At 44.9% G+C, this 19,523-nt stretch overlaps 1 protein-coding gene across 4 annotated transcripts in view; it reads left to right on the top strand.

Moving 5' to 3' along the window:
• DYNC1I1 (dynein cytoplasmic 1 intermediate chain 1) overlaps window positions 1-19,523 on the top strand; it is a 587,025-nt gene that overhangs the window by 393,210 nt on the left and 174,292 nt on the right. For all 4 annotated transcript variants that reach the window (XM_033931086.1, XM_033931087.1, XM_033931085.1 and 1 more), the window contains 2 exons: window positions 4,613-4,746; window positions 13,667-13,811. In XM_033931086.1, the coding sequence (XP_033786977.1) occupies window positions 4,613-4,746; window positions 13,667-13,811 (279 nt within the window). The remainder of the gene's footprint in view (window positions 1-4,612; window positions 4,747-13,666; window positions 13,812-19,523) is intronic.

The following is a 19,523-nucleotide window of genomic DNA, read 5'->3' as shown; positions in this document are numbered from 1 at the left end:
TTGTTAACAAATATTCCAGTTTTAGCAATATTGCACCTGAGGCACCACACTTGCCTGGTCTCATCTTGCTCCTTAACTCTTTAACTACCTAACCACTTAACCATCACCCACCACTCTTCAGCATTATCATTTAATTAATTTCATTTCATTTCATCATTTTCTGAATGGGTTCAGGTCCAATCTTTCTACACAATTCTGTCACAGTCTTTATGTTTGCACCATTGTTCACTCATTCAGCTTCACACATCACATTCACTGCTGGTGGCACCAAGCTCTACGTCATCACATTTTATGCAATTTCTCTTCATTCTTCAATAGGACCCCTGAGGAAGAAGGGTTTCTCCGAAACACGGACCGTGTAGGGTCCATATTCCATGTATATGAGAGACATTTTTAAAGGATTACAAATTTATATGGTTTTTTGAAAATTAAGATTCCTGTCCTTGTACATTCCCATCTGCAGTTTCTTTCTTGTTTTTGGTGTTCGCCTTTCACTGCAGACTCGTTGGATAATTCTTTGTCTTGTTACAGGAGTGGCTTGCCATTGCCTTCTCCCATGCAGTGTGTGGCTCCACTATATCACCTCTGCTCAACATAAGACCCCTCGGCCTATTCCCAAGTGGTCTCCCATCCAGGTGTGACCCTGCTTAGTTTCCAATAGTAAGAGCAGGCCATAGGCGAACATATCGTGACGTGATCTGAAGCTGTGACCACTAGCAGGCAGACGAGGGGACATGCCACTGCTGCTGTACTACACAGCAAAAGTTGTCTTTCTTTTCTCCTCCAGCCAGTGGCGTTGTGGGCATGAGAGGTGCCCAGATTGGTGGCACCACTCCCCGATCTCTTCTCCATCCCACCCCATCCTCTCCTTCCCCGCCCCTTCCCTTTCCCCATACCCCTTTAAACATACCTGGTGCGAGCAGCAACCACAGCCTGCTGCTTGCGCCAGTGTTGGCTCTTCCTCCGATGTCACTTCCTAGGCGCGGGCCGAGGAAGTGAAGTCAGAGGAAGAGCCCCCGAGCAGCAGGTTGGGAGTTGCTGCTTGTGCAGGGAAACATTAAATAGGTACGGGGGAAGGGAAGGGGCGCACACGAGCATACAGCAGTGGGGGTAGGGAAAGAACAGGGGGGTGGTGAGAAGGACGAGTGCCGGCACCCCCACCAAGATGGCGCCCGGGGTGGACCATCCCCCTTACTAACCCACTGCCTCCAGCCTCTCTGGCACCCCATCCCACAGACAGAAAGCGATAACGACAGAAGCATTTTACCCACTGCTGCTTCCACCTCTGCTGCTGTTCCATCTCAGCCACCTCGAAGCACACAGGCCAGCCGTTCTCATAAGTCCACAGAGCCTTGCTCCGTTCTGTTTTCACAGGGATGCCAACAGAGGAGAAGGCCGCGGGTATAAAATGCTTCTTGTCCAATTTCTCCAGCCAGCCTAGAGCAATCCCAGTAGCAGGATGACGATTGTATAGAGGGAAGGCGATGATGCCGGGGTGTGGGGGCAGGATGAACGGAAAGGCAACGATGGCATTTGTGGGCTCTACCACTGTCATTGTCATGGCACACCATTAGTACATCATTTCATTTGCTGACGTTCAATGGAGCACTGTTCAATTTGGAGCACTGCATCTTGATATGCAGAGCAGGCTTTTAACCATTAGGCAGAATAGGTGTTCACCTAGGGCAAGGGGTAGGCAATTCCAGTCCTCGAGAGCCACAGGCAGGTCACGTTTTCAGGATATCCACAATAAATATGCATGAGATAGATTTGCATCTCAAGGAAGTAGTGCATGCAAATCCATCTCATGCATGTTCATTGTGGTTATCCTGAAAACCTGACCTGCCTGTGGCTCTCGAGGACCGGAATTGCCTACCCCTGCCCTAGGGTGGCAGCATCTGGGGAGCATCAAAGAGCAGCTGCAATCAAAGCAAAACAATAGGTCGTGATAGTCACGTGGACTCAAGGAACTGTCATTGCATAAACGTTTACACTTTTTATGTGTTTTTACTGCATCTTTTTAGGAGTGGCAGTGTAGAAAGGTGACGGGACAAAAGCGCACGAGACTTTGGCGCGCCGACATTGCAACGCAGACAATTTGGCGCAAGACCCCAGTGCACCGCCTAAAAAGTTACTTTTAAAGAGCTCTGACAGGGGTGTGGGGGGAACCCCCCCACACACTTTACTTCATACTCTTCGCGCTGCCGTTGGGGGGGTGCAATCCCCCACATTATAGAGAAAACTTAACTTTTTCCTAAAAAATCAGAAAAAGGTTAAGTTTACTCTATAATGGAGGTCCCAACCCTCCCCCCCAACGACCCCCCAATGGTAGTGTGAAGAGTATGAAGTAAACTGGGGGGTTCCCTCTCCACACTCCGCGTCAGAGCTCTTTAAAAATAACTTTTTAGGCGGCGCAGTGGGGTCTTGCGCCGAATTGTCTGCGCTGCAATGTCAGCATGCCGAAGTCCTGCGCGCGAATGACTATGAACCGTTTAGAAGTGATCACAATGCTTAATTACCAAAATCTCAGAAGGGAGGAGTTTACAGGCCTGAAAATGAATTTATTTGCAAACTTTTTTTTAAGTTGCCAATCTGGAGCACCTCTCTCCTAGCAGCATGCAAGAGCAGGTTCATTATATCCTCAAACAATACCTCACATATTAAACAGGACACACTCCTTAAGTGAGGAGACGCAAAACTGAAGGTCTGTACCTGATTTGCTTGCATCAGTCCTACTAAACTCAGCAGGGGTCTCAAAGTCCCTCCTTGAGGGCCGCAATCCATTCGGGTTTTCAGGATTTCCCCAATGAATATGCATGAGATCTATGTGCATGCACCGCTTTCAATGCATATTCATTGGGGAAATCCTGAAAATCCGACTGGATTGCGGCCCTCAAGGAGGGACTTTGAGATCCCCATACTAAAGTGTAACGAATATCCTCTCATCCTTGTGTCTTAGCACAGTGTTTCTCAACTCGGTCCTGGAGCACCCCCTTGCCAGTCAGGTTTTCAGGATATCCCCAATGAATATGCATGAAATAAATTTGCATATAAAGGAGGCAGTGCATGCAAATCAAGTTTATGCAAATTCATTGTGGATATCCTGAAAACCTGACTGGCAAGGGGGCGCTCCAGGACCGAGTTGAGAATCACTGTCCCGGCAGGCCAAAATATTTCAGTCACATCAGTGGTCTCCAACTCAAACCCTTTGCAGGACCACATTTTGGATTTGTAGGTACTTGGAGGGCCTCAGAAAAAAATAGTTAATGTCTTATTAAAGAAATGACAATTTTGCATAAGGTAAAACTCTTTATAGTTTATAAATCTTTCCTTTTGGCTAAGTCTTATTAATAATATTGTAATTTATAGCTAAAGAGACATATGATCAAGAAACTGTTTTATTTTACTTTTGTGATTATGATAAGCATTTCGAGGGCCTCAAAATAGTACCTGGCGGGCCGCATGTGGCCCCCGGGCCACAAGTTTGAGACCACTGAGTCACATTTTCAATGCAATAAAATAAAACTGCGTTGTGCTACAATCTGCTTCTGGTGTCCCAAGAAGCTGGCAGAAATTCCTCCCAACAGGATATTTCCACCGGCTCTTCTGCTTTGCTCAAATGAAATCTGCTGTTTACTTTCCCTGGCGTTCACATAAACATAGTAACATAGTAGATGACGGCAGATAAAGGCCCGAATGGTCCATCCAGTCTGCCCAACCTGATTCAATTTAAATTTTTAAAATTTTTTCTTCTTAGCTATTTCTGGGCAAGAATCCAAAGCTCTACCCTGTACTGTGCTTGGGTTCCAACTGCCGAAATCTCTGTTAAGACTTACTCCAGCTCATCTACACCCTCCCAGCCATTGAAGCCCTCCCCAGCCCATCCTCCATCAAACGGCCATATACAGACACAGACCGTGCAAGTCTGCCCAGTACTGCCCAGTACGTTTATTAATGTGCTCACTGTATCTCAGTGGTTCCCAACCCTGTCCTGGAGGACCATCAGGCCAATCAGGTTTTCAGGCTAGCCCTAATGAATATGCATGAGAGAGATTTGCATATAGTGGAAGTGACAGGTATGCAAATCTGCTCCATGCATATTCACTAGGGCTAGCCTGAAAACCCGATTGGCCTGGGGGTCCTCCAGGACAGGGTTGGGAACCACTGCTGTATCTGATATTCGCTCTGCCTCTCACCGAACAATTGATTTCCAGAATGTTTGTAGATGTAGGGGTATTGTGTGGTTTATTGCAGCCCGAGGCTGACAAGTGTAGCCATTAAGGTATTATCTTTTGCTTCTGCGCCATTAGTTTTTAAAAATTCTCACCTGTCATCTCTGTCTAACTTAAAGACGCAGTGCAGACTGACACGTTCCAGCTGATAGGAAGCCTATAAAAACGGAGCGTTGGAAAACGCCAGCATCACGCTATCTGACCTCATCTGCTTTCTCCCTGTAATTCTCTGTGAAGAAAAATAATACAGCCCAAATGATTTCTCATTGACATCCCGCTCAGAAAATAATCATTCTGAAATGAGTAACTGTGCCAATGTGCATGTTTTTTTTGTTTGTTTGTTTGCTTGTTTTGTTCTCACCCTTACCCCTCCCTTCTAGGAGAGCATGGAGCTTCAGTACAATAAATCGAAGCCTGTAGCAGTCACCGGAATGGCTTTCCCAACAGGAGACGTCAATAACTTTGTAGTTGGCAGTGAGGAGGGGACAGTTTATGCTGCCTGTCGACATGGAAGGTGCTTTGGGCTACTCTTTACTCATATTGGCTTCTCCCCAGATCAACTCTTTGCTGTTTGCCTTCTGAAGCAGGGTGAAATCTTTTCAAAGTACAAAAGATGATATAAGGCCTGCAGATGAGAGAGAGCCTCAGAGGAAAATTTGTCTTTCTTTAGTGTCTTTTGCTTTTGTAGTGTAAGACATTCTTAGGAAGAGTTGAATTTTTTTTTTTTAAACTTAAAATGAATATTAGCTGAATTCAGAGAGCAGTACTGTAAACCCTTTCAGGATTTAGGGGTGAAGGTATCAATGCAGGCTACCATTAGGAGATGCTATTTTACTGTTAACTTCAGTGTCTTCTGAGAAGGGATCGCCTATTGCAGTGTCTCTCAAACTTTTTTTTAGCTCTGGCACACTAAATGGAGCGACTGTTTTTCCACAGCATGTTATAAGTGAAATTATAAAATTGCAAAACCAACAAAAAATTACACTTGAGAGTTATTTATTTAAAGTTCTTTAAGCTATGCTTGAGTAATTGTAAGAATAGTGAAAGTACAGTAGATAGAATAGAATTGCTAATCAATGCGATGGATGTGCTTGTTTTTGCATGAAAATTAACTCAAAACACAGCTTGATAGTCAATAAGCAAACATGCATTTCATCATCCACCATCTGCAGTCGTTCTCTTTTTTTTTTTTTTCAATTTAGTTTCTGTCAGAGCTGAAACTCCGAGTCCCCAAAGATAAGATGATTCAAACAGTAACAAAGCCTCGATTGCCTTATTGCACAAGTTAGGACAACTACTGCATAAAAAAATAAATAAAATTACTTGCCGTTAGTTTCCAAGGACCAATCACGTCAAAGAATGATGCTTGTCTGGGCGGTTGTATCCTCACACACACAGACACTCAAAACATTGACAGACTCTTACGTATGCGACATATATGTCATCTAGCCTAGTGTGTACTTATGAAGGGAATTTTTTAAAATAAAGTAAAATTCTGGAATCTTTCGTGGCACACCCGGAATCACACAATTTTGAGAGACACTGGTCTATTGAATTTTAAATGTACAACACTGTGTATGCCAGGGGTGCCCACACTTTTTTGGCTTGCTAGCTACTTTTAAAATGACCAAGTCAAAATGATCTACCAACAATAAAATTTTAAAAAACACGAAGCACACTGTACACAGAGAAAATGTTAATTATCATTTATATTTGGGGGGGAGGGGGTTCAAATGGGTCAAGGCAGATGACTTTAAAATATGTAATGTCACCTCAGTAACAACTATACAAAAATAGACAAATATACCCTCTCCCTTTTAACTAAACCGCAATAGCAGTTTTTAGCGCAGGGAGCTACGCTGAATGCCCCGCATTGCTCTCTATGCTCATAGGCTCCCTGCGCTAAAATCCACTACTGGGGTTTAGTAAAAGGGGTCCATAGCGCAAAATATAGACAGCAGATATAAATTATCAAAATGGACACATTTTGATCACTAAATTTAAAATAAAATCATTTTTCCTACCTTTGTTATCTGGTGATTTCATGAGTTTCTGGTTGCACTTTCTTCTTCTGACTGTGCATGCAATATTTCTTCCCTCCTTTCTGTCTCCTGCATGCTTCGTCTCCTCTAGACCTCATTCCATTCCCCAACCAACATCTCTGTCCTTCCATGAATCCAACTTTTCCTTCCTCTCTCCCTGCCCCCTCCCCTTTCTTTCTTTGTCTCCTTGCCCCCTTTCTTTCTTTTTATCTCCCTGTCTATCTTTCTGTCTCCCCATTCTGCCTCCCTGTCTTTCTGTCTTCCTTTTTTTCTCCCCAAGCCATCACCAAGGCTGTCGTCTGGAAACAGGCCCCCAAGCCACCGCTGACATCTGTAAAAAGGCCCCCAAACCACCACCGCCATTGCCGCTGAGTTCTCCCTGTTTCCTGACGCCGCAGCCTTCCCCCCGACGTCAATTCTGACATCAGAGAGGGAGTTCCAGGCCAGTCAGGCATCGATTGGCTGGCCCAGAACTTCCTCTCCGACATCAGAATTAACATCGGGGGTGGGGGGGAGGCTGGCATGCCCAGCACTTCCGTAGTTACTGCTGGCCTGTTGCATCGGGGATGGGCTCCATGATCGACTCGCGTTGCCTTTGCGATTGACTGGTCGATCGCGATCGACCTTTTGGGCACCCCTGGTGTATGCCTTTCAGCGCTATAGAAATGATAAGTAATAGTAGTAGTGGCAGGACCAAGCATAGACCGGTAATGTGGAAGCTATGTGGTCGTACCTGAAATCATCCATACACGAAGCAACTAGCTACATAAAATCGGTAGATAAACGACAAAGAAACAATAAACCCCAATGGTTCACTGAGGAGATCTCGCACCTCATTAAGGAGAAGAAAAAAGCATTTCTTTCCTACAAACGTACGCAGAGAAGAGAAACTAAAGTAGAATATAAGACCAGGTCTGCAGCGGTCAAAACAGCAGTTAGGGAGGCCAAACTTCGAGGGGAAGAAACTCTGGCAAAAAACATTAAAAAAGGGGACAAATCCTTCTTCAGGTATATTAGTGATAAGAAAAGGAACACAGACGGTATAGTACGCCTTAGACGACCGGACGGAAACTACGCGGTGGTGGATTCCGAAAAAGCCGAACTACTAAATGATTATTTCTGCTCAGTCTTCATCTGCGAAGCATTGGGACACGGACCACAGTTGAAGACAAAACAAAACGCGGAAGACCTGTTTCAGAATTTTGAGTTCACACCTGGAGATGTCTACAGCGAACTGACAAGGCTCAAGGTGAACAAGGCCATGGGACCGGACAATTTATACCCAAGAGTGCTCAGAGAATTGAGAGATGTTCTGGCGGAACCGTTGGCCGTGCTCTTCAATATCTCACTAAGTACGGGGAAAGTTCCGTTGGACTGGAAAACAGCCAACGTCGTTCCTCTGCATAAAAAGGGTTGCAAGGCTGAGGCTGCGAACTATAGACCGGTGAGTCTCACTTCAATAGTGTGTAAACTCATGGAAACACTAATTAAGCATAAATTAGATACGATCTTGAATGAGGGAAATCTCCGGGATCCCAGTCAACATGGATTCACCAAGGGTAGGTCTTGCCAGTCCAATCTTATCAGCTTCTTTGACTGGGTAACAAGAAGGCTGGACTCGGGAGAGTCCTTGGACGTCGTATACCTAGACTTCAGCAAGGCTTTTGACAGCGTCCCACACCGCAGGCTGCTGAACAAGATGGAATCGATGGGGTTAGGAGAGACACTAACTGCATGGGTTAAAGATTGGCTAAGTGGCAGACTTCAGAAGGTGGTGGTTAAGGGTACCCTCTCTAAAATGTCGAAGGTGACCAGCGGAGTGCCGCAGGGTTCAGTCCTGGGCCCACTCCTCTTCAACATATTCATTGGGGATCTGACTCAAGGGCTTCAAGGTAAGGTAACCTTATTCGCTGATGTCGCCAAACTATGCAATATAGTAAACGGCTACAATCTACAGGATATTATGGAGCATGACCTGCGTACTTTAGAAAGTTGGTCCTCGATCTGGCAGCTGGGCTTCAACGCCAAGAAATGTAAGGTCATGCATCTCGGAAACGGAAATCCATGCAGAACTTACACCTTGAATGGAGAAACTTTAACCAGGACTACGGCAGAACGAGACTTAGGAATAATCATCAGTGCAGACATGAAAACTGCCACTCAAGTGGAGAAGGCTTCATCTAAGGCATGGCAGATGATAGGTTGTATCAAGAGAAGCTTCGTCAACAGGAAGCCTGAAGTCATGATGCCATTGTACAGAGCCATGGTGAGACCTCATCTGGAATACTGTGTGCAATTCTGGAGGCCACATTACCGTAAAGATGTGCTCAGAATTGAATCAGTTCAGCGGATGGCCACCAGGATGGTCTTGGGGCTAAAGGGTCTCTCGTATGAAGAAAGACTGAACAAATTGCAGCTCTACACTCTCGAAGAGCGTAGGGAGAGGGGAGACATGATTGAGACATTTAAGTACATCAAGGGACGGGTCGAGGTAGAAGATGATATCTTTCTTCTCAAAGGACCCTCGACCACAAGAGGACATCCGCTCAAACTCAGGGGAGGGAAGTTTCGTGGAGATGCCAGGAAGTACTTCTTCACGGAAAGAGTGATTGAGCATTGGAACAAGCTTCCAGTGCAGGTGATCGAGGCCTGCAGCATCCCAGACTTCAAGAATAAATGGGATACCTATGTGGGATCTCTACGAGGGTCATGCCAAGGAATAGGGTCACTATAGACTTGAAAGAGTGGGTCAGTAGAGTGGCAGTATAATTATAATTATACTTAAGTGGGTCATTAGACTTAAAAGGGTGGGTCAATAGTGTGGGCAGACTTGATGGGCTGTAGCCCTTATCTGATGTCATCTTTCTATGTTTCTATGCAATGTGAATGTGGGTTTTAAGGTAGCTCTAACACCGTGAGGAAGTGCTATTAAGGGAGAGGGGCAGCATCCTATAGACTCCCTCACACTCAGGTGTTAGTAACCACATCTCAACGCATAAAATGAAACCTGTGTTAAAATAGTACAAGCTGGTATAGTCTGGCAAACTTTTCTAGGCCGCGTGGCTGCAGCTGGAGGGTCTCTGCACATGCGCAAACAATGATGTGATGATGTCATGCAAATGTCACATCATCACGCCGCTGTCCCGAGCATGCACAAAGGCCCTCCAGACATAGACCTGAGCTTGTTGACCCTAAAATGACTGCACCGGCGGTGAGGTGCAGAGAGCAGGAGAAGTGCTGGTGAGGAGGAGAGGTGCCAGCATTGGCTGACTCGCTTACACGACGGGCCTCTCATGGCACACCTGGAATCTCACCGTGGCATGCAGTTTGTGATACACTGAGCTAGTGGTAAAATAACCTGTCTTAATGGTGGCCCACAGTGATAACTATACCCCTTAGTTGTGCAATAAAGAAAGTTCTTTTGAGGAACAGTAAGACGTGAGGCTTCACCTACTGTCATAAGAACATAAGAATAGCCTTACTGGGTCAGACCATAGGTCCATCAAGTCCAGTAGACCGTTCTCACAGTGGCCAATCCAGGTCACTAGTACCTGGCCAAAACCCAAGGTGTAGCAATATTCCATTCACAGTCCAAAAAGAATAGCAAGATTCTGGAATCCCAAAGAGTAACAAAAGATTCCAGAACCCCAAGGAGTAGTAACATTCCATGCTACCGATCCAGGGCAAGCAGTGGCTTCCCCCGTGTCTTTCTCAATAACAGACTCTGGACTTTTCCTCCAGGAACTTGTCCAAACCTTTCTTAAAACCAGCTATGCTATCTGCTCTTACCACATCCTCTGGCAACGCGTTCCAGAGCTTAACTATTCTCTGAGCGAAAAAAAAATTCCTCCTTCTGTCTTTTGTCTTTGAGAAGCAAGTAATATACTGTATATATGTTTATACACACAGAGAAACAGAAAGATTTATTTTTTAGCATTTATATACCACTTATAGCCTAAGAGGTTTACATTCAGGTACTCTAGCAATTTTCCTTGTATGTCCCAGTGGGCACACATGTTATCTAATCACATGCAACCAGATGTCTGCGAAAATCACAATTGGTGACAATTTACTGGGAATCCAAATAGGAGAAGAAAAAAGTGCAAACAGCAAACAAAAAAAAATGAAGTTCAAACAGTTGGCGCCCAAAGCAACCAGTAATAATAAAATAACCCAAGTTTATTTCAAATTCGACAAATACAGGTTCTTCATAGAGCATGCAAGGCTCAGTGGCACTTTGGAACTCAGACTCGCATAAATAAGAAGCATTTTGACTCCTGATGCAGGCAGATATGCTAAAACACAAAAGTCTTGCATGCTCTGTGAAGAACCTGCATTGTCAAATGTGCAGTAAACAGTCACCTTCTGATTCAGACTGTGGAAGATAACCGGTTGTCTCCATGGTGCACATTGAACCTGGAAATTCAATGCTAGCTCCTTATCTGGTGACTAATATTGAATTTCCAGGGGGTTTTTTTGGCAGGTCAAAACATAGCCAGCTAAGCCGATATTCATCAGCTGCAACTCATAACAGTGAAAGATAGATCTTTTCTTTTTTTTTATAATATCTTGGGAGATCAGGGAGTATAGATCTCTGCATCATTTGCTGGAATTGTGGGGAGGGGAGTTCTCTTCTTTTGCTAAGATGTGGGTGACCTGGGACTTGCCGAATACCCATTTGGGGGCCTATAGTTTAGCAGTTCTATCTGGCCATTGAACTTAGTCAGCCAGCCAATGAATAATGGTGGTGACTGATCACCATATCTCGAAAAAGATATTGCAGAATTAGAAAAGGGAAAGGGATGATTTCTCTGTGAGAAAAGACTAAAGCGTCTAGGGCTCTTCAGCTTGGAGAAGAAACAGCTCAGAAGTAATATGATAGAGGTCTATAAAATACTGAGTGGAGTGGAAAGGGTAGATGTGAATTGCTTGTTTATGCTTTCCAAAAATACTAGGATGACGGGCATGCGATGCTGCTATTTAGTAGATTTAAAATAAACCAGAGAAAATATTTCCTCACTCAACATGTAATTAAACTCTGGAATTTGTTGCCAGAGAATGTGGTGAAATCAGTGAGCTTAGCAGGGTTTAAAAAAGGTTTGGGTAATTTCCTAAAAGAGAAGTCCATAGGCCATTATTGAGATGGCTTGGGGAAATCCACTGCTTATTCTTAGGATAAGCCGCATAAAATCTGTTTTATTACTTGGGACCTGAGTTGGCCACTGTTGAAAACAGGATACTGGGCTTGATGGACCTTTGGTCTGTCCCAGTATGACAATTCTTATGTTCTTCTGTTGTGTGACATTGGTCTATCCACCAAACAGCATATTCAGCAGGAGATTGTTGGCGATCTCCTGCTAAATATCAACAGATAGCCAGCTATGTGCTGTTTGGCCAGCCAGGAGATGCTCCTGGCCGGCTTAATAGCACAGAATATTGGGCCCAGACTGTTTATTATTGCTGGTTGCCTTGGATACCATCTGTTTGAATCTCAGGTGGATTTTTTGTCTGATGTCGCTTAACTACAATAATTGGTTGATAGCACCCAACTATTACTAGTTAAGGGATTGTTAAATCACTCATGTGCACATCTTGGGCACATTCCCAAATTTAGCTAAGCAAATTAGGGTGCCATATATAGAATCCAGGGGAAAGTGTGTGCAGTTTGCCAGTGGCTTAACCTGGTCTTGACCATGACATGTAGAGTAGTTGGGTGATGGGCAACTTATGGGTTAGTGGGGCAACTGCAGAGGGTAGTTGTGGGGTTGGGGCAGTTTCTAGAGTGTTATACCACTTGTGGGCAGGGTAGTTTGCAGGATGATGGGGCAGTTGTGGGAGTTAGTTTTGGGGGTTGGAACAGTTGGGGGAGTAGTTTGCTGGAATGAGGCAGTTTGCAGATGTTACATTTAAAAACTGGGCAATTTTGAAGGAGGTATTGGCAGTTGCAAGGGATATTTTTTGTTTGGGGCAGTGAATTTTTCCTAGCAAAGTTCAGGTACTCAAATACAAGGCCATTCTTTAGAAGTTGGGTGATCACTGAGGGACTCGCCCCACAGTAGCCAGGCCCAGTAACGTAGCAAGGGTGCGTGGCGCCCTGGGTGCTGGCGCTCCACTCTCTTCTCTTCTACGTGCTTCTTTCATTTTCCCGTGAGCAGCATTACAAACTTGCTGCCCGCATCGTGTCGGCTCTCCGTCTGATGTCACTTCCTAGGTGCGGGACCCAGAAGTGACGTCAGAGCTGACGCGGGCAGCAAGTTCATGATACTGCTCATGCCTGGAAAATTAAAGAGGTATGAGGGAAGAGACACACTTGCGTGGTGGGGGGGGGATTCGGAAAGGAGCGGGGGTGGAGAGGAGGACGGGAGCCGGCACACCCATCAAGATGGCACCTAGGTCAGACTGCTCCCCCCCTGCCCCCCCCCCCACCTTAATACGCCACTGGCCTGGCCCTTTGCAATCAGCTACAGAATCCATGAAAAGGCAGCACCGAGTGTGCAAAGCTTGAGCTTTTATTAAAACTTGGGGACCAGGGGTCATTTCTAGCAAGCAATGGAAAAGGTGCTGGTATTCAGTACTGCCTCAAGAAAAGCCCTGGGTGTGACAGTTCCACAGAGTGATTTTCATGGGTTAGTTTTTGAGTGTGGGTATTCTGGAATGAGGATGGGGGATGGGGAATGCTTTCTTGACTCACTGGCCCTCTAAAACATTGTGGACCTGATTTAAAACCCACTATTTTTGCATTGATGCAGCCAGGAACTCACTATATTCTTGGCCACAGTAAAGTAAAAAGTACATTTATTTTTTGGGATTCACCAACCTGCAGTCATGGAATAGGAGAAAAGGCCTTAGCAAATCAGGTTCCTTTTGAAGACAGAATGGTAACCACATCAGTTTTTTCATGGTTTCCATCAGCCACTAGATTTGTAACCATACCTCTGAAGACTGGCATTGCTTGCAATTGGCCATTGGCTAAGAACATAAGAAATGCTGCTGCTGGGTCAGACCAATGGTCCAGCAGTCCGCTCCTGCGGCAGCCCCTAGCATTGGATTTGAGGCTGTATAGTTTCTAAGACTTCACTGAAAGCAGTCTTAAGGCACCTTTTACTAAGCTGCGATAGCTGTTTTAGCGCGCGCTGAACTGCCGTGCGCGCTAGACCTTAACAGCAGCATTGAGCAGGCATTAGTTGTAGCCACGTAGCGTGGGTTTAGCGCACGCTAAAATCCTGCGTGCACTAAAAACACTATCGCAGCTTAGTAAAAGGAGCCCTTACTGAGCAACGTGGAAAAGAGATTGAGATTTGTTGGAAAATCAAATTGGTATAGAGATGCCTAGGGAAGAGAGAACTGTTGGAATGGCAGAAATACATCTTCTTTCTTGAACTTTCATTGCAGCAAAGCTGGTATCGGTGAGGTCTTTGAAGGGCACCAAGGTCCTGTCACAGGAATCAATTGCCACATGGCAGTGGGCCCAGTTGATTTTTCACACCTGTTCCTTACATCATCATTTGACTGGACAGTCAAGTTATGGACCACAAAGGTAAGACTCCAAAGAGGGTGCTGCATGTTTATCTGGGATTCCAACAAGATACAGAATGTTATCACTGCCAAGAACATTTAAATTTAACAGTAGAGAGATTTGCACTGCAGCAAAACAATAAACACAACTTGAGCTCTTGTTTTCAACTAGCAATAAAACTTTGGGGCCCTTCTACTAAAATGCACTGGTTGGGCTTGAGACGCTATAATGCTGACTTTTAATGTGCAGCAAGCTCAAAACTAACACTGCATCAAGAAATAGAGGCCCACCAAAATTGAAACTGCAACCGAAACTCATCACTAGTTGAAGCTGTAACCAGGGCAGTATTAATTCGTCGAGGGCCCCTAGGCACACAAGTACACTGGGCCCCCTGCTCCTCCCCACCCCAACCTGCACCCAGGCGGAAAAAGGAAGTGCATCAGAGGGAAGTTTTGGGCAAGCAACACCGCTTGCACAATTATAGTTCCCGTTGTCTTTCTTACCCGTGTTGCTTGCTTGTCTTACTTTCCGTCGATGGGGGGGGGGGCCACGTTGCCAATCGGGGGGGGGGGCGTGTTGCCGATCATTGCTGGAGGGGCCCATCGACGTTTGTAAAAAAACAATGTTGATGCCCTCCTTCATCGGGCCCCCCTGACCATTGGTTAATCCTGCTCTGGCTGTAACTGAAACGGAAAACTCAAATTTGGCTGTGTGACTGTGAACCAGTCAGGGTCATCGGGAATTATTAGTGCTTGCATCCTTCCACTGAACCCACATTATTCAAGCCAGGATATAATTTAAATAATGAAAGACCACATTTTAGCTCCAAGCAAAATAGCCTCCACATACGTAGACCACAGCTAATGAAAACTTTAAACTAAAACCACAGTGCTTTTACACTGGACTTTACGCCACATTCAAGAGTGACAGCTGACATCATAACTCCACAGAAAAGCTAATTCCTACAGAGGTTATCATCTCAAATTTACAGACATAAATTCCTATGAAAATTTTGTATCAAAATAATTTATTTGGAGCACACTCTAAGTAATAATGGTTTAATTGTGCTAGATGATTACTTGCAATTGCTTTATATAAAAAGAATACAAAGAGTAGCTCCCCCCTCCCTCCCAAGACTCTTACAATCGCTGGTACTCAGGTGGTATAGTCAGGGCAGGGGTGATTCCCAGTCACAGCGGTCATTTTAAAAGCACACCTGGAATGAGTAGGACTAACTGGGGATTGCTTCTGCCCCAACTATACCTCTAGACCACTAGAGATTATGAAATAGGCCCAAAGGGGCCTACAGGTGAGGAGAGGAAGGCACATGACGGGATATGGGGGAAGAGGGCCAACTCCTGTTTGTTGGAGAGGGAGGTACATAAATGGGGAAAAAGCACAGATTTTCAGCTTCCACCGAAAATACATAGGGCCTCTTCTATGAAACTGCGCTAGCAGTTTCTAGCGCAGGGAGCCACACTGAATGGCCCGCGCTACTCCCGACGCTCATAGAGTTTCTATGAGCGTTGGGAGCAGCGCGGGCCATTCAGCGTGGCTTTCTGCGCTAGAAACTGCTAGCTCAGTTACATAGAAGAGGGGGATAGTGATCTTCATCCAAAACTGATAACATGGCTGAAAATTAGAACATAAGAATAGCCTTACTGGGTCAGACCAATGGTCCATCAAGCCCAGTAGCCCGTTCTCACGGTGGCCAATCCAGGTCACTAGTACCTAGCCAAAACCCAAGGTGTAGCAATATTCCATGCTACCAATACAGGGCTAACAGTGGCTTCCCTATGTCTTTCTCAATAACAGACTATGGACTTTTCCTCCAGGAACTTGTCCAAACCTTTCTTAAAACCAGCTATGCTATCTGCTCTTACCACATCCTCTGGTAACGCGTTCCAGAGCTTAACTATTCTCTGAGTGAAAAAAATTTTCCTCCTATTGGTTTTAAAAGTATTTCCCTGTAACTTCATCGAGTGTCCCCTAGTCTTTGTAATTTTTGATGGAGTGAAAAATCGATCCACTTGTACCTGTTCTACTCCACTCAGGATTTTGTAGACTTCAATCATATCTCCCCTCAGCCATCTCTTTTCCAAGCTGAAGAACCCTAACCATTTTAGTCTTTCCTCATATGACAGGAATTCCATCCCCTTTACCATCTTGTTTGCTCTTCTTTGAACCTTTTCTAGCGCCACTATATCTTTCTTGAGATAAAGATACCTGAACTGAACGCAATACTCCAGATGAGGTCGCACTATGGAGCGATACAGGGACATTATGACATTCTTAGTCTTGTTAACCATCCCTTTTTTAATAATTCCTAGCATCCTGTTTGCTTTTTTGGCCACCACCGCATATTGGGCAGAAGGTTTCATTGTATTGTCTACAGCCAATTTTAGTGACAGGTAACAGATCACTAACAGCAGGTCAGCAATTTCATGTTTGAGTTCTTTTAGTACCCTGAGATGTATACCATCCGGTCCTGGTGATTTATCACTTTTTAACTTGTTGATTTGACTCAGTACATCTTCCAAATTCACCAAGATTTCTTTCAGTTCTTCCGCATCATCACCCTTGAAAACCATTTCTGGTTCAGGTAGATCTCTTACATCTTCTTCCGTAAAGACCGAAGCAAAGAATTAATTCAGTCTTTCCGCTATGGCCTTATCCTCCCTGAGCACCCCTTTCATTCCTTGAATGAATGCATAGAGTAGAACACTATAATTTGACTGACTGTTGGGGTTGGGCTTGCCCATGTACATTAGGCATTGGGTGGTTTTTTCCAAATATCCTGGTGGGTTTATTTTATAGCTTCTTCACCCCCTTTGCCCTCTCCTACCCACACTGGTCCTGTGGTGTAAACAAAATAAACAAAAAATACTTTTCCTCTCTCTGTTAAATCCTAGCTCATGTTTGTGGTTTAACACCAGCTCTGGAAGGATGCACATTTCAAATCTGACATATTGTAATCACAAAACAGAAAATAAAATTATTTTTCCTACCTTTTGTTGTCTGGTCATTTTTCAAATCATGTTGGTCTGGTTGTCTTCTGATCAGGCTCTCCTTCTTTCTTCTTTCTCCTTGCTAACCATCCATCTTCCATCTCTGTCCTCCCCTTTTCATCTCCATCCCCTCCCTCCTTTCTGCTGCAGCTGCAGCAGCAGCAATAGACCCCACCATCCACAGATCCACCATCTCTCATTTTCTCATCTATCCTTTCATCCAACATCTCTCTTCTGTGTCCTTGTCCCTATTCTCCTCTCCAGTACTATCCCCCTTGTGTCCCTGTTCCTATGCTCCCTCCATGCCCAGCATCTTATCTCTCCCCATATCCAGCTTCTTCTTTCTCTCTTCCTTACCTCCTGTATCCCCTTCCCCAGGTACAGGCTTTCTCCTACTATCTCTCCTGCCATCCTACACCCTGCCCACCTACTTTGGAGCAGTATCTGTCCCTCTTGTACCCTTCCCCTTGTGGTCTTGCATTTTTTTCTTTCTTCCTCTCTCCATTAGTCCAGCACCTCTCCTCTGCTTTCCTCCCCCTTGGCTTGGTCTCTCTCTTCCCTTCACTTCACTCCAGGTATGGCATCTCCCCACCCCTCTCTTACTCCTTCCTCTTCCTCCCTCTACACAGGCGTGCCTCCTGCGTGAAGACACTCTTCCTTCTCCTCCCCGCCACGAAGGCCTGCTCCCTCCACAAGCCTGCATGTTCCCCCAGCTTCCCCGCTCTTACTTTAAGCAGCTAATACAGCAGCCTGATGGATCGCTGGTGCTATAGCGATCTCTGCACCTGCCCATCATCCTCAGCAGCATGTTCTCTCTGCCATGATCTTGCCCCTGACATCAGAGCAGAGGTAGGACCCTAGCAGAGAGAATGGGCTCCTGAGGACAACAGGCAGCTGCAGGGATCACTATAGCACCAGCGATCCTGCAGGCTGCCATATTAGCTGCTTAAGATAAGAGCGGGGAAGCTGGGGGAACATGCAGGCCTTTCTGACCCTCTCCCCTCAAGCAGGAGTGGCAGCGGATGGCCAGCAAGAGGCAGCACTGCTGCTCCTGCTTTAGGAAGGCATGGGGGAAAGGTCGGTCATTGAATCGGGAGGCCGTTTTTTTTTTTAATTGAATCAATTCACCTGATTTGAATTGGTGAATCAATTCGAATCGTGAATCGGGCAGCACTAGTGTAGAGACTTCGAGTCTTCGCAGTGCTACTACTGATAAAGCTTATTTTGAACTGTATACCCATGGCTGGATTATTGATATCTCATTCTCACGATTCCTCTGTTGTGCTTTACAATCATTTAAAAAATATATAAACCATTATTATGTGATCATACTTGGTGGGAGCTATGAGACAGAAGTCACGGTGGAGATGCGTATTATAAAGAGATGCTGTGTTTGCTGGTTAATTTCTATGGAAACTGTATTTGCAGCATAACTATGAGTATATCTTGCCAGAACATGATGGTCCCATATATGTTTAATAACTGTTTCAGCAAAATTGATAAATGTTTTTTTTTTTTTTTTTTTTTAATTAATATTTACATTTAGAAATGTGAAAGACATAATTGTGCCACTCATTGTCTTTGCACTGTGTCCACTCTACAGCTACAGGTTTGCAACACAATGTCATGTTTCTTTTTCTGTATCAGGGAACTCACACCAGCAACATCTTTAGAATAGCTTGTTGGGCAACTTGTTGCCATACAGTGGACATTTATTATTTTGAGATAAATACAAGTTTGTTTTCAATTCTATAGATTTCGAATACTTTGAATTTTGGGCAAATTTGATACATACACAACTTTTCCCACTGTCTTTACTATTGGACTGGTGATTTATAGATAGATAGAGTGTGGAATGATTGTTGAATAATATTACAGCTTTGTTTCCATGTTTGGTGGTGTTAGTTAGGTGCCATCAACTCTTGTTTGAGTCTTAGTGACTTGATGAATTACAGATCTAAAAAGAGATCGGTTTTGTGCTAGTCCTGTGAGGTCCTCCAGCGTCATCCTCATGGTTGTTTTCAACATGTCCAGCCATCTGATTGCAGGTTGCCCTCTTTGCCTGGTTCCTTTGATCTTCCCAAACATAATGTCCTTTTCCAATGATCTTTCTCTTCTCACAGTGTGTCTAGTCATGATACATGGGCTTGTCGTGAAACTGTGGCTGGCGCGCATCTGAGAAGCTGAAAGTTTTGCCGCCAGTAGTTTCACTACCAGTAGGGCCTCCCTGGGGGGATGCCAGACTAATGATGCACCACCCATCTGGGCAGCAGCAGATGGGCTGTGTTGGAGATGGAGGATTGTGTTTGATGTGACAACGGCAACAACACTGAATTTATACTGTGCAGAAGGCCCAACAATCTACTTCTGTATTCTGCCATGAAAACTCGATGATGATGAGACATAAAGAATTGACGTATGGCACTGGATGATGGTCCCCTAGGTCAGAAGGCACCCACTATGCTACTAGGGAAGAGCTGATCATCACCCAGAGAACACCCCCTGTGTTTGTGGGAGCTGACAGATCAAAGCTGCCAGGATGTCCTGATGCTAATGTTGCTGGACAGGAAAGGGAGAGCAGAAGCTGTAAAGACTGGTGTTGTATCACTAAACTGGTATGGGGACTAGCTCCCACTAATCTTCTATCTCATTTCGCGCTATAGAGTCCAACAAGGACAACCAGAAATTGCAATCGTTTTGCATACCCAAGCATCACTGGCTGTAA

The sequence above is a fragment of the Geotrypetes seraphini genome, chromosome 2 (genome assembly GCF_902459505.1).
Source record: "Geotrypetes seraphini chromosome 2, aGeoSer1.1, whole genome shotgun sequence".
NCBI classification, from domain to species: Eukaryota; Metazoa; Chordata; class Amphibia; order Gymnophiona; family Dermophiidae; genus Geotrypetes; species Geotrypetes seraphini.
This window is presented reverse-complemented; position numbering and strand designations above follow the sequence as displayed.